The sequence below is a fragment of the Nothobranchius furzeri genome, chromosome 13 (assembly GCF_043380555.1).
Source record: "Nothobranchius furzeri strain GRZ-AD chromosome 13, NfurGRZ-RIMD1, whole genome shotgun sequence".
NCBI lineage: Eukaryota > Metazoa > Chordata > Actinopteri > Cyprinodontiformes > Nothobranchiidae > Nothobranchius > Nothobranchius furzeri.
Window position 1 is genome coordinate 53093918 of NC_091753.1, and position 15264 is coordinate 53109181.

Here is a 15264-nt window from a genome sequence, read left to right on the forward strand (position 1 = left end):
GTTAAAATTTATGAAAATTCTGACCTTTGACCCCAGATGACAGGAGAGCTGTAGTTAAAGAATGCTCCTGAAGTTTGAGGTTTTTCAGGAAAATTATGCTTGGAACACTTGTATTCAGTCCTACATTTAAAAACGGAAACATGAAGATTCCCCTCATTCAAAAAGATGTTGTTGCTTGGAAAGTTTAAACTTACCTGTTTTCTGCTCTTCAGCTTCAAGAGGACCAGCACAGCGACACTGTTCGCAACCAGAAACAACGTTCCACACAATAATCTCTCCGTCGTAGCTGCTGGTTGCGAGGAGAGATGGGGGACACGTTTCCACGCAGAGAATGTCCTCTTCATGACCGTTCATCTGAGAATAAACACACTACACAGTACACTTTTTTCTTGGCAGTGCTGAGAACTAATGGTTGCCCTGGCTTTTTACCAGACGTGTAAGCGTTGTGTAATGTCCACGAAGCATATATGCAACAATTAGCTGCTGTTATAGTCGATGGGTGTGTTCCTACCAGCCAAGAAGTGGCGTGTTTTGGATTTGGAATGTTTTTACTGCCGATTTGCATCTGAAACGCTGCTGAAGGGAAGAGACGCACTGCTGGAGTTGTGGGGTAAACTATGTTACGCGCCACTCACGCGTCCGGTGGAAATTTTCAATCTTGTTTAACATAAACTCTATTAGGCTTTGTACTCTGGGTTCAGCTCGGTCTGGACAAGGTGGTGTAATGGCATCTACGTTGGCGTTATCCGTGCGTTGTTTGTGGAGAGCCAACCATTTTTCTTTAGCCCTGCTTCCCTGTGGTCTCTTTGGTGCTGAGTCGATCATACACACCCGCCCATGGATTGGCGGCACTGCTGCTTAGTGAAAGAGTAGGAGTCGGTTTCCTTCATGTCACATTCTCCAAAATTAACGCTCATGCCTGCATTTGTTTACTGACTTGTGGCAACCTTGAATGACACCACGGACTTCTTTGCTCCATCTTAGCGATGCACACCTCACCCGTGGTCACATTCATGTTGCGTAAACACAACTTTACTGCGCAAAGGCAGGCTGTCCCCACCCAGTCTTGGCCAGGTTGACCCAAATGTAAAATCATCATATTTCTCTAAACTGAGGCCATTCAGGAAACTGTCTGCAATGCTTTTAAATGAAGTTATTATTTAAAACATTCAAACAGACACAAATAAAAAACTTTGCATTTAGAGTTCATTGAATCGGGTCCTGACATGTATGCTGCCGAGTAGAAGGCAGGAACATACGGCAGTGCCTGGCCCGGGCTCAGGGGCCTCGGGTAGACCTTGGCTTTTCTGCTGTTTCATCACAGGGGAGGGGGATGTCCAGGAGGGGGAGGACCCAACCTTACTTGGATGTCCTATATTCTGGAAGTTGTGCAAATGCAGGGATGGGAGTAGATATTCTGCTGGGGTGGGGCTGGGTTGGTGCCCTCGGACTCCGTGAGGCTCGGTGATGCTGCAGCTTTGGGCCCTAGCAAGATGGGCTGGGGTCTCCATGCCCTGGGTGGCATTTTGGCAACAGAGGTGTCTATTGGGGCCAGTGGGGGAGCTGGTTCCCTGGAGGGCTTAAGTCCAGCCAGCCATTCCTCCCCATCCCCACAATTTTTCTCCTCCTGCTTCCTCACATCATCACACAGTCATGCACATAGGACCTTGGGGGGGGGTGGACAAGTCAGGGGGTGCAGGTATGGACCCCATTTCCACATTCCTGTGGCAGCCTGCCCCCCAATTTTATTTGCACCTTAAACACTTCCACCAACGACATTCCACGCAAACACACACTTAGGGCCTTGGGAGTGAGCACATTCAACGGCATTTGGCAGGGGGATTTTTCAGCCTCATCCTGAGTGCCGGTGCCCACTTCCAATTTTAAACTGCACTTAGACACTGAGGGCTGTGGGTGCAAGTGGGGTAGTGTGGTGGCATCAGCTGGCGTAGGCAACAGAGGGCAGTAACTAAATAATTGAAAGGAAGCAGTATTTTAGTGTTTGAGTTAGACCCATGGATGTAGTTTTCTGCAAAGTAAATTTTTGTCCCCTGTACTTTTTACCGTCCAAAAACAATATTATGCTATATTAAACAGATACTGGTTGAGCACTAGGACCAAGCAGAAAACAACCGCATGTGCTGAAGCCTGTTTCCCAGTACATATTAAATATTTTTTGTATACTTACTGTAAAGACCCCCCCCCCAAAAATCAAAACTGCGTCCATGGTAAGACCTTACCAACGGATCGCCATTAGGGTCAAAAATCTCTTGAGAGATTCCAGCAAAATAACAAGCACATCCGACTCCCTTTCATCACTGGCAACAAGTGAAGATGATGTGTAGAACAACAACGTTATGAAAGGTGAAAGTTTTGTAACTGTTTGTTACAGATCAGTAAATTAATTTTGTCCTCACAACCCAGCAAACATTCGGACGTTTAATCAACGTTGAAAAGACGTCGGGCCGACACGTCCCGTCATGGTTGAAAGATAGTTCAAAAATGAAAGTTGAACCGACGTCTTTTTTGGACATGAATTACACGTAACAATTATACATGTAACTACAAATCTGAGTGGATTTTTAGGAAATGTTATTTTAAAAATATTTTAAAATTTGGACCGTCCTACGCGACCATTTTTGGCTGTGGACACCACGTTGCCGTCGGACCAATATTTGCTGGGATGCTATGTTGAACTATACGTAACTAATTGTCAAAATAACAATTATACATATAACTGTAGGCGTGTACAAATGCATCTGAATGGATTTTTAAGACATGTTTTGTCATATTTTTTTTACAAATTCGGGCCGTCCAACCGCGACCATTTTTGGACGTGGACAATACGTCGGCGTCAGACCAAGGTTTGTTGGGAAGCTACCGTAGAAGGAAACATCATGTCTAATATGACGTCGCCCAGAGACTTAGACCCGCTTAAGCCGCCAATATTTTTCAACAACTGGGCATTGTTTAATTAATTTTTGAACACATTTCAATGGATATTTCTAGAGATTAATGGTATAAACCACACATTCTCTATATTTTTCACACAGAAATATCCATAAATGAAGTCTTCTTATCATCATTTTACACACCTCAGCAAGTACTTCCAGTAAAAAAAACATTTTCTTAAACTTTTTTTTCTTTTTGGAATTATCGAGGAGTTTCAAGAGACTTTTTCAAAGGTCAGTGTCTGGCAAAGACGAATCAAAGTGGGAAGAATAGAAAAATATTCAAATTAATTTGAAGCCGTTTATTAATGTGTTTTCACTCAGCCTAATAAATGCCATCCAAGTGCATTATCACCTTATTTGATATCAAACCACCAATGAAATATTCCTCCTGCTATTGTAACAGGGATTATTTTTCTCTGTACTCAACTTGTGTGTGTTTGCTCTGAGTGATCCTCACATGGAGCCACTCACAAGCCAAATTAGGGGAAGCAGATGGAAGGTGGAGGTGTTATATTATACAGCATTGCCAAGTGGAATATTTAGCTCTGCTGGGTCATGTTTTTGAAATTTTTATGAGCTGCAACACACAACTGACCATCTGGAGGAACAGAAAAACTGACAGTGGAGCTGAAGCTCCCTAGCTAAAGGGAAGGAGAGTGATGCATATAAAACAAACCATTGATCTTTCTCCTGCAAGCCAGTAATGAAAAACAATTTCAAGCGATCCCTCTGTACATAATCAAAGGGTCACTTTTCTTCTTGGCTACAGTAATGCAATCTTTCTGTGCTGATAATGGCTGTCTTAGGGGGTAAATGTAACCGCCAGCCGTGATGAAAGAGATTTCAGCTCTCTGAAAGTCACCTCTTCCAATGAATCATAGGAAGAGAATCGGTATTCCCTCCCGTGGCTCATCCAGAGAGGACTGTGTCCTGCAGTCACAGGTAATAGAACAAATTACACAAAAAACAGCTGATAAAGAAACCGCTGTGCGCTTTGTTTTACTTCTGGAGAATGATCATAGAACTTGAAACAAATAAAAGAAATGACTCTTTAAAGCCAAATTTGCACCGGAGTTAAATTGGATTTTTATTAATCTGTTAAAGAAATCAGATTTGTTTCGATAACTGGGTTGTATTTAGTCTTCGGGGAGATAAACACAACTGTGATATTTAAAATAAGGACCAAACTGAATGAAATATGTAATTTTTTCTTGGTTTTCCTGTTTCAATCATCAGATCTGCAACTGGCTAACTTCTGGAGTCAAGTGCGGGTAATCTAGATGGGGATAGCTGACTCTGATGAAGAAATTCACTCATCCAGCCGGGACGATTGACGCTGCTGCAGCATCAGACAGCTGGTGCTGCACGAGAGGTGTGTGGAGTTTACAAGCTCCAAACGTTGGGTTTGATGTTGGTTTAACCTTCTTTGGGACGTGATGGATGTAGAAATGGTGGTAAAAAACACCGCTAATGTGGCAGACGTAGCGACAATATAAAAACAAAAGCCGTAAAAAAGGGACAGATGCCGATGCGTTATATATGGAAGTCAAAGTGTGCCACATAATCATAAAAATAGTAAAATATAAAATTTAAAAAGAGATTTATATATTTATATATATAAAAAAACTTTCAAAATATAATGAAAATTTCAAAATAACATAAAAATACGAAGTAACATCTGTTGGTCAGGCTGAAACGTTTGGGAACAACTGCTCTGTGATAAATGAATATTGTTTTTCAAATATATTTTATGTGCTGTTTTTTAGGGTTTTTATGTTTTCTGTAAAGATCGGTATGCTGAAAATCATTTAATGTTTTGCATAAAGCATGAGGTTTTGGTTAGTAATTGATTGGGAGAATAACAAATGACTGAATTAAATAGTGGGGCACCTCTGTCAGTGTGCCCCAGGGCAGCTGTGGCTACATTGTAGCTCATCATCATCAGTGTGTGAATGTGTGTGAATGGATGAATAATACACTGTAGTGTAAAGGGCTTTGGAGTCCTTACTCTGAGAGGCGCTATACAAGTGCGGATCATTTATCGTTTATAGCAGGGGTGTCAAATATGAGGCCCGCGGGCCGGATCCGGCCCGCAAGCGGGTTAAGTCCGGCCCGCGAGATGGTTGTGTAAACTTTATTTTCATACTTTACAATGTAGAGTGAAAATAAATGTATCTTTGTGAGCAAGTTTTCTCTGTAATGAGTATAAATAAAACAAAGCTGCACTCAAGGCTCACACAAGAACTTGAATCACATCCTGAAGATGGCCGCCACTCAGGATGTAACTTCTGATATTGATGTGCTGGTGGAAGCTAAAAGATGTAAAGTAAAATGAGTCAAATATACTTTAAGTGCTGCATAAAACTGATCTAGCCATGTTATCTGTAAGCTCTTTGAATCACTAAGGAATGTTTATTTTATTTATAGATTTTTTGTTATTTTTTCAAATTTTCAAGTACACTTCAGGTGTTGTACTTATACTATTTTGGATACACTGTCCTCAGGCTCCAGCTTTGTTTTATATTGATTGTATTAAAACAAAGGAAACAATCTGAAGTTGTTTTTAATTTACTGGTCTGGCCCACTTGGGACTAGATTTCCCTCAATGTGGCCCCTGAGCTAAAGTGAGTTTGACACCCCTGGTTTATAGTGTTGATCAGGCAGAGCTTTGTTGCCAGCATTCCACTGCAAAATGGCTTCAAACACATATATAAAAGTGTTAGTTTTTACGTAAACCGTTGGACGAAATTACACAAACTGACTGAGCTCTAGTTACGGCTCTTGCAATGGTGTGTGTGTGTGTGTGTGTGTGTGTGTGTGTGTGTGTGTGTGTGTGTGTGTGTGTGTGTGTGTGTGTGTGTGTGTGTGTGTGTGTGTGTGTGTGTGTGTGTGTGTGTGTGCTGCATCACTGTGAGTCAGAAGGTCATTAGAGACCCTAAGAAGAGCTGTTTCAGTAGAATGAGCTCTACGAAAACCTGACTGGAAGCTATCATAGATGTTATGTTCATCAAGAGCAGCTGTGAGTTGTTTAGCCACAACCTTTTCCAAGATCTTGGAGATGAACGGAAGTTTAGAGATGGGTGTGAAGCTGCTATAGAGAGAGGGGTCGAGACTCGGTTTTTTAAGAAGCGGGTGGATTACAGCGTTCTTAAAGTAAGCAGGGACCTGACCAGAAACCAGAGAAGCATTAATTATAGAGAGCACGCTGGGACCGATGGACTGAAGAGCACTTTTAAACAAAGATGAGGGTAAGATGTGGAGGGGGCATGCAGAGGTCTTCATAGAGTTAACTAGTTTGGTTAACTCAGGCAAAGAAACAGGAGCAAAGCTATCTAGGATGATGGGCCTGGTTGGAGTCGAGAGAGGCGGCGATAAGGCTGAAGGAGAGATGCTGGATCTAACCTTATTGACTTTGTCCACAAAGAAAGACAGAAAGTTCTCACAGTCTGCAACAGAGTGGATGGAGGCTGTAGGAGAGGCAGGAGACACAATGCTGCTGATGGTGTTAAACAGCACCTTGGGGTTCCCTTTGCTCTGGGACACCAGGTTGGAGGAATAGGAAACCCTAGCGTCTCTGACTGCAGAGTTAAAGGATGACCGAAGATCCTTTAGGTGCAGCAGATGGACATGGAGATGGGTTTTCTTCCACAAACGCTCAATTTTTCTGCATTGGCGCTTCAGGCTGCGAAGGCTGTCATTAAACCAGGGAGTAGGGTTCACTGCAGGAACTGATCTGGTTCTGACAGGACAGATATTGTCCAAAATGGAGAGGCAGTGCTCGTTAAACTGAGAAGTTAAGGAATCTGGGTCGTTATCAGAAGAACAGGGTGGATCAAAAGCAGCAGAAAAATTGCTAGCTGTGCTCTCATTAAGAAAACGAGAACTAACCATACGGCGAGCAGGAGGTGGGGACGCAGAAACTGACAAGTTAAAGAAAATGCAATGGTGATCTGAAATATAAACGTTCTCGGGACAAACACTGTCAGCATTTAGACTCAGGGTGAAAACAAGGTCTAGAGTGTGCCCCCTGGTGTGTGTGGGGCCAGAAACATGCTGGGTAAAGCCGAAGGTGTCCATAGGTGTAAATGCTGTTAAAATGTTCTGTGTAAATTTAATGATGTAGGTGAGTGATTATAATAAGCTACATAATTTCATGAATATATATTTGTGTTGAAATGTTTTTTTATGTACATATGTAACGTGTAAGAGCTAGTGTCTCGTGACAATACCCTTAACGAGCGTGCACGAGACCTTTTCATGGACTGTGAGGGAGCAGATGTCTCTCATGAAGCGATTTTAAGCTAAAGGTTTACTAAAGGAAAGGGCAACACAAGGACTTAAGGACCTCTTTTCAGGACAAGCAGCCAACGAGGTATTTGTCATTTGAGAAATGTTTTATTCATGTTTGGACTTAATGTGTACTGTAAAGTTGCTAATTGGTCTGTATTGTTCACTCGTGATCAGTTCTCACTGTGTTTTGGTGTAACGGTGAAGCCAAGGAGCCCAAGGAATAAACGCCCGTTTCAAAGAACCGACCTGCGTCTGTGTTGTCGTGAAGAGAGCTACAATAAGGCTGGAGAAATTCATGGCAAAGAGATAGGAGGGATCATCAACGTGGATGTTAAAGTCACCAACAATCACCAGTCTGGACAGCTTCACAGTGGAGGATAGAAAGTCACTAAACTCCTGAAGGAAACAACTGTTTGGACCAGGTGGACGATAGAGCACAGCACAGTAGAACGGGTCCTTACGCCCGACTTTAATCAGCTGCAGTTCAAAGGAAGCAAAGTGACCAGAGGTTGTAGAGCTACATGGAAGATGGTCTCTGAAAACAACAGCTAGGCCTCCACCACGACCAGAACCCCGAGGCTGGCTAAGAAAAGAATAACCACTCGGGCAGAGTTCAGTCAGACCAGAATAATCAGATGTTTGCTGCCAAACTTCAGTCAGAAACAGAAAATGCAGGTTTTTAGACAGAATTAGATCATTGAGCAGGAAGGACTTATTGTTAACAGAGCGGTTATTTAATAGAGCCATGCTGAGTGAGGAGGAATCAGAAACTACAGAAACAGCTGGAGTTAGTGGACATAAATTAGCAGGGTTAGATCCACGGTGTTTATAAAAACCACTTATGGAGGGAACAGGAGGAGAAACCACTGAGGAATGAGGATTCCTGCTCGTTTACCTCTTTTCCTCCGACGTTTTCACGGGACCGGACAAACATCACTAGAGGTGCGCAGCTCTGGATCGTCGATTGCTTCCGGGCTGGTACGCCGCTTAGGTAAACAAACAGGATGGTACGTCCTCGGTGCATCTTGGGCAATGGTGAACGAACGTAAGGACAAAACAGTCTGGCGATCATAGGAGATGGTAGCGGGGACACTACTGAAGAAGATCGCAGACAGGAGCAAGGTGGAAAAGAGGAGGTTAGTGGAGAAAAGTTTGAAAAAGTGGCCGGTGACTGCGGCTAAGTCAAGCACAGGCGCCACCATGTTGCCGACCAGAAGCAGAAGTGAGGAATGGAAGAAGGTTTGGCTTCTACCCGATCAATTTTTGATCACTAACAAGGGTAAAGAAACTTCCTTTAAACCACTACATAGATTCTACCCCTCTAAATGTTATTTTAAAAAAATGTAAATCAGACCTGGATACATCTTGTACATTTTGTGAAGATCTTCCAGAAACAACAACTCATCTTTTTTGGCTGTGCCCTCATTCCAAACGGGTTTGGCGGTCTTTCTGTGACTTCATCTGCTGTAAATTCTCTGTCAATTTTAACAGTAGTTGGAAGCAGGTTTTGTTTAGCCTTCACCAGAATATATTTAATAACTCTATTAAATTATTTATTAATCTGTTATTTATTTCGGCCAAATTTCATATCCATAAATATGAATTTCTTAAAAGCAAACCCAACTTTAATTGTTTCTTGGTGGAGGTCAAACATTATATGGGCTCTATCCGGTTCTCACAAAACCAGAAGGCTGTAAAGACTGCTCAACTGTGTACCTACTTTAAAGGGGCATTATGGAAGTTTGACAGCCAAAACACGTATAGAAATAATAAATGTCTTCTTCATACATTCTCCTGCAATGCCCTGGTCCTGTAGAATGAGCCCTGGCATTTTTACTGTGATTGCCTGTTTTTCTGTAAAATCACAGAAAAAGAGAGCTGCTTGGGTCTAGCAGGTTGCTTCATGCGCGTTCACGCTCAGGCATAGCCCTCTGAACCGTTCTTAACTGGTACAGATACAAGTGATGCCACTGGCATGTTAGCTCGCCTAGTAAGACGTCGGACTTTTAAGCAGGAGACCTAGGTTTGATTCTGGATGCGAACATAGTTTATTTAGAGTTTCTTTTTTAATGGTATATTTTTTTACAGTAAGATGCCCAAATTTTTATTTGTGACTCGCCGAACGGCATCGAATTCACAGATAAAAAAGATGTGGGTTCAACTTTCATTTTGGAACAACTTTTCAAGAGCATGCAGGAGGACTGACCCATCTTAAACCTTTGTCGGCTGTGCTGAAGAGAAATGTACAGAACCAAATTATTTAATTAATTAGCTGCACGTTCTCCTGTCCTCTGTCCTCCGGGCCACACACACACACACACACACACACACACACACACACACACACACACACACACACACACACACACACACACACACACACACGGAGCTGACTGTCTCAGCTGTTATTTTCGTTAAGGAGTGTGCACGTACAGCATGCGTGCCTCGTGCACGAGCCTACTATTGAAGCTGTCGTTACACTTTTGGCCTAAGGGGGCAATCGCGAGCATAAAAATTCAAAACTCCGTAAAGTCCCTTTAAGAGAATCTGATGATGATTTATTACCATTTCTGTGTTGATGTTCTCTCTAGATATAAGCTACTTTAATCGGTATTTTTCTGTACATCCACATTTTTTTTATATCCCCTGGCACTTTGTTTTCATTTTTGTTCACATTTCACTTTTCTTATACATTGTCAACTGTGAGCTTGTAACCTCATTGCCACATTGTATATTCTATTTTTGTTAATAAAGGTTTATTAAAAAAATAAAAATAAAAAATAAAAAAATATTTAAAAAAACCTTGCTGTTAGCTTTCTGTTATATTTCTGAACGATACATTAAAGGAAGTAAAATGCCACGAATGGCTCATTATTCAATTCACACACACATTTCATTGTAATATTGAGTAGTTGGTCATTTAAAAAGTAGCTTGAGAGGTTTTTAGAGCTGACTATGAACTTCTCACCATTAGAAATGTTAGCCCAGCGTTAGCCTCTATAGCCTGCTTCACCCAATATTAGAGAAAACTAGAAGATGGCGTGGCTTTGTAGGGATATAAGAAATAATTTCTGTGTTGTTCCAGTTTACTGGCTTTGATTAACAACTATTTTTCCTGCTGGTGTCGAATTACTAATGTGGGCACTGCAATGTTAGCTCGCTGCAGATTCAACAAACGCTCAGAGTGTAGCTACGTTCCAATATTCTAAATGCAAACAACTGACAACCCCTCAGCCAGCTGAGAATGAAATCTGTTTCAGTTTAACCTTCCTTCCAAGATGATAGCGATATTAGACAGATTTTTGACGCCTTTACAGTAATTATTACACATTGCACCTTTAATATTTGACCAAGATTCTATACATCCATTATTTTCTTTTAATCTACTATTAAACTTGATGAATAAAATCATGAAACGTTAGAAAACCGTGGTGAAATTCAAGGAGGAAGAATAAAATTAATTGTATTTAATCCAAAATTAAACACCAGAGCTCATAAAAAGTTCTCTATATTCTCGAGTATGTCCCTAAACAAATATTCATGTTTTTAAAACAAGGTTCATATTCTGTGCCCACTGTGTGTTTGTTACATATGAGCATGCGCAAGGCTGAGCCCAGAAGCTTTGTCTTCATTCAAATCCTTTTAGGTGAAGAAAGTGGCAGAGGCAAGACAGACAGAATATCGCCCTTCTCTCCTGCTGCACATGTGAAAATATGAGATGGTCTGCAACTCCTGAGAGGAATAAGGTAGTGTGCAACAATAAAACACACACCAACCGTATAGCAAACACACACACGCTAAAACACAACCGTTTTGCTTTCACACACACATGCACACGCACATTTGAGCACCATTCCATACCAGATCATATTTCCATGAGGGCAGTGACCGCTGGGTGTGATGAGACTCCTGGGGAATGTCCTAGAAAATATTTACATGTTTTATTTCCTGTTAATAATATATTTTAAATAAAAATTAAACTTGAGGACATAAATAAATAGATAAGCGTGAGAAAATGTGCCCATTTTTCTTTAGTCCTTTTCACAAAAACCTGATCTAAAGCAGAGATGCTATAAGTTTGGAGTAAATATACCTGTATAGTTTTGTACTTACTGAGTAAATATGAATCTTCCGGTCTCTCCCGACAGCAATCACATAACTTCAAAAATAAATAACGTGATTTTCAGGATGGATTCTGATTAATATTAAACAGTGACTAAAAATCACATCATTACTCACAAATTAGTCTGAACTTCCAGAAAGGTGCAGTCCCACAGCTCCTGGCCTTTATCTTCTGAAAGAGTAGAGAAGCCTTTTTATCAACAAACATGTTTATTTCTCATTTCTAGGCGGAGGTAGGAACGTCAAATACCCTTTTTTAATGTTTTCAAGCATTGGCCGTTGTTAAAGTTCCATATTTTCAAGCATCCATCTCTCCCACCTGTGATGAGCCTATAAACACATAGACATAATATCAAGTAATATGCATTAACTTCATGACGTTTGTAGACGCTTAATGAACTGTACCTCCTCCCTGTGGAGTCAAAGGTCATGCATGTGATAGAGTTCAGATCATCTGTGCAACCAAACTCAAACATCTGACGTCCGGTGTCCAAATCCCAAACTTTCGCCACCTAAAACCAGTTTTAATACACAATTGTCTTCAATGTTTTGCATTGTTGGGATCTCCTGCATGATTTTAAACGTTTGTTTACTCACAGAACCCTGACTGCAGCTCACAACTTGGCGCAGCTCCTCAGAGCAGCCACAGCACACCACAGGGTGTTGATGAGACACATGCATGCGACTGTGAAACTGCGGTCTGACAGAGGAAACAAAACACCACCACTAAAAGTTTTATTAATATTAGAGGGCTGTGAAACACGTAAAACCTTTAAATCATCCAGGAATGTTTTTAGAAAGTAAATGCCAAATCCTCCCACCAGGAAACATTTAAAATCTTCATCTGTGATGTTTTTGTTCCATTTTCACAATCCATCCTTAAACTATAGTTCACTTGAGGAAACTTCTCAAAACATCTTCAAGGCACAAAAGAAAAGAAGATGGCACCAAGCTAAGACAGCCAACCTGGACTTGAGGATGAGCAGAGCCATACAGTCTGCTGCAATATATAGGTGTTTGAAAGCGGGGGAATACGAGGCTGCAGAAACAGCTTCATGAATCCCGCTGGCTTTGGGTTCTGCTGTGAAGAGACAACACTGGTCCTCGATGTGCCAAATCTGAAGAAAAAAAGTGTACAAGGACTAATAAAAGACTATGCACAATGTTTACTAATGAAAACTTAGCAAGACCACTGCTGCTGCTCCATTTTAATCATAAATATGAACTCAAATGCACAATCACGGCTGTGGTATTTGTTAATAATGTCTGTATTTTAATCAGTAAAAAAATACTTTAAAGGGGTTCTAGAACAATATTTTTTACAGTTGGAAACTGTGGGATCAATAAAGTTTATTCTATTCTATTCTATAAATCATGTGGAACTTTGTTGGGGCTCAAAATAGCCCAGGAGCTCTGATAACTGGCCAAATACTGCCCCATAATAAAGTCCTACAAGGGAAAAACTGGTTAGCTCCGCCCACCTGGCCAGGACATAAATGCCAACGGAGCTGTGTGCTGATTGGCTGGTTACCCCAAGGGCTCTGAATAGCTGCCTAAGGCTAGAAATTATTTTGTGTGTGTGTGTGTGTGTGTGTGTGTGTGTGTGTGTGTGTGTGTGTGTGTGTGTGTGTGTGTGTGTGTGTGTGTGTGTGTGTGTGTGTGTGCAGACAAACGAGGAATGAAGCGAAATGTGGGCAGGGCGTGGTGCTTAGGTTTGCGGACGGGAGGAGAACAAGCACCACAAGCTGTGGATCTATCTGGTATCTGTTATAGTCCAGATATTCCCAGTACATCCTGGAACGTGAGCGCTCCCCTGCTTGGAAAAACCAGCACAAACCAGCGTAGTTGGTTACCAGTGTGTTTTAATGCTGGTTCAGCAAGGGATGCTGGTCAAGCTTGCTGGTCCAGCATCCAGTCACCAGCATCCCATGCTGGACCGGCGCACCAGGACCAAAACGCAACATGTATGCGTTTAACCAGTTATGCTGGTCTTCACTGGTTTTTCCAACTGGGTCCAACCCAGAACCTGCCTATTTTCAACATCAACAGGTGCTTTTAATTCTAGCACCACTTCAAACCTGCACAATTTGAATGTTGTAAATGAATGTAAAAAGCACTGATTCACCTTCGCAGTGCCGTCAACAGAAACAGAAAAGATCTGACAGTCTTCTGATAAAATGTAGAGGCGGAAGATGGGAGCAGAATGGCCTTTCAGAACACACTTTGGCTTCCTAAAAAGAAAAACGTGAATCAAAAAGGACCCATTTCAGTGACATTTAGGTGATTTTGTCATTAAAAGAGATCCCAAATTCTGGTTCCTCACCCTGAAAAATATGGGCTCCACATGCGTACGAGTCTGTCCATGCCCCCAGTCACGAGCAGGCTGTGCTTCTGACAAAGGTCAAAGGTCTTCACACCTTTGTGGACGGAGAAGACGGTCTGATCACGAGACACCCGAACCTGTGGAGTCCAGCTCAGTTGGACCTTCCTAGTTTTACCCTCAAAGCCGACCTCTGTGATCTCCTTCAGCTGCTGAGCAGAATCTGTAAAAGGCAGCACGCAGCCTGAAGAGGAGAAAGGGTAAACGCATTACACCACAAGTACCGGCATCAATCAAAGTGTGTTTTTGGACTAGGGGTAAGTCATTATCATAAAAAATGATCATGCTTCTAAGTAAACATGTCTACACACAAGGTGATCGCACACACGCAGACACACACTTGCACTGATTGGTGAATTTGTGATAAATGAAAGATCACAAGTAATCCCTCACAGGTCTCAAACCAGCATCCTCAATGATTAATACTGAGCTTAATTAGGTACGCTTTAAAGAGAAAGTGCATTTTTGAAATGCATCAGGATAGACTGTTCATCTCTCTACTGAGCTGTATTTTAGGTCTGTTTGCTGAACAGATACAAAAGCAAAAATCATGGACGTAATTTTCACTTTAGAAGTGGGGGGGACACTGGGGTGGCGGTGGGAGGGGTATCTTTACAGTAATAGGAAACAGGCTTCAACTCAAAAGGTTGTTTTCTGCTTGGTCCTACAGCTCAACCAGTGTCAATTTAATATAAAGTAATATTGTTTTTGGATGGTAAAAAGTGCAGGGGTCAAAACTTAACTTTGGAAAAAGTGGGGGGGACATGTGTCCCCCCCCCCCCCCCCAAAAAACAATTACGTCCATGGCAAAAATAAAAAATGAATAGAAATTACCAACAACAAGAGAAGAAGTTTCTTCATTTGATGACGACACAACAGCTCGAAAACTGTGGAAATATTTTGCCTGCATTCAGAAAAAAATAGGTTGCATTACAGGATAAAAGTAGAAATTGTTTTTGATTTTAACCCCATTAAGTTCACTGTGTTTGGTTTCAGATGCATCTTTGTAAAATCCGGAAAAAATATGATAATCCTTTGAAACAAGATACTCTAAAATTGACTAGAATTCCCTTCACCTGTTTCCTTTTAGACATGAAAGACCTTCTGCAATATTTTATATGCTGACAGGGAAATCCTGGCTGAACACAAGATGAGTGCCCTAAAGCAGAAAGGAGGCAGGAAGCAAATAGATGGATGAGGAGGAGGAAGTATTTCAAGGTAACTTCGAGGTGTTGCAAAGCAGTTGAAACGAACTTCAACAAGGCAGAAAAAAACCCAATTAAATACTATTAAAAAGAACTTATAATCAAAAACAATTTGTATACATTTCTGCAAGTGTTTTCTGCCCTCTGATGGTGGATATAGGTATTGCAGAGGGTGAGCGCCAATTTTCTTTCTTTCTTTATTATTGTGTCATATCAGTATTTTGAGTTTTATTTATTTGAGTCCGTGTTTTCAAAGCCTGAAGGTCAAAATATCTCATTAACTTTGTTTAAAAGTCTGGATTTCAAAGCTGTC

The 15264-nt window shown here is 41.4% G+C and overlaps 1 protein-coding gene across 1 annotated transcript in view; it reads right to left on the reverse strand.

The window, feature by feature from the left end:
- wdr95 (WD40 repeat domain 95) overlaps window positions 1-15264 on the reverse strand; it is a 33045-nt gene that overhangs the window by 10081 nt on the left and 7700 nt on the right. The window contains exons 16-27 of the mRNA XM_054742463.2: window positions 14581-14650; window positions 13690-13930; window positions 13492-13597; window positions 12333-12484; window positions 11964-12066; window positions 11772-11878; window positions 11617-11696; window positions 11484-11538; window positions 11358-11403; window positions 11106-11165; window positions 195-354; window positions 25-120 (exon numbers count right to left, since the gene is read on the reverse strand). Coding sequence (XP_054598438.2) covers window positions 25-120; window positions 195-354; window positions 11106-11165; window positions 11358-11403; window positions 11484-11538; window positions 11617-11696; window positions 11772-11878; window positions 11964-12066; window positions 12333-12484; window positions 13492-13597; window positions 13690-13930; window positions 14581-14650 — 1276 coding nt within the window. The remainder of the gene's footprint in view (window positions 1-24; window positions 121-194; window positions 355-11105; window positions 11166-11357; window positions 11404-11483; window positions 11539-11616; window positions 11697-11771; window positions 11879-11963; window positions 12067-12332; window positions 12485-13491; window positions 13598-13689; window positions 13931-14580; window positions 14651-15264) is intronic.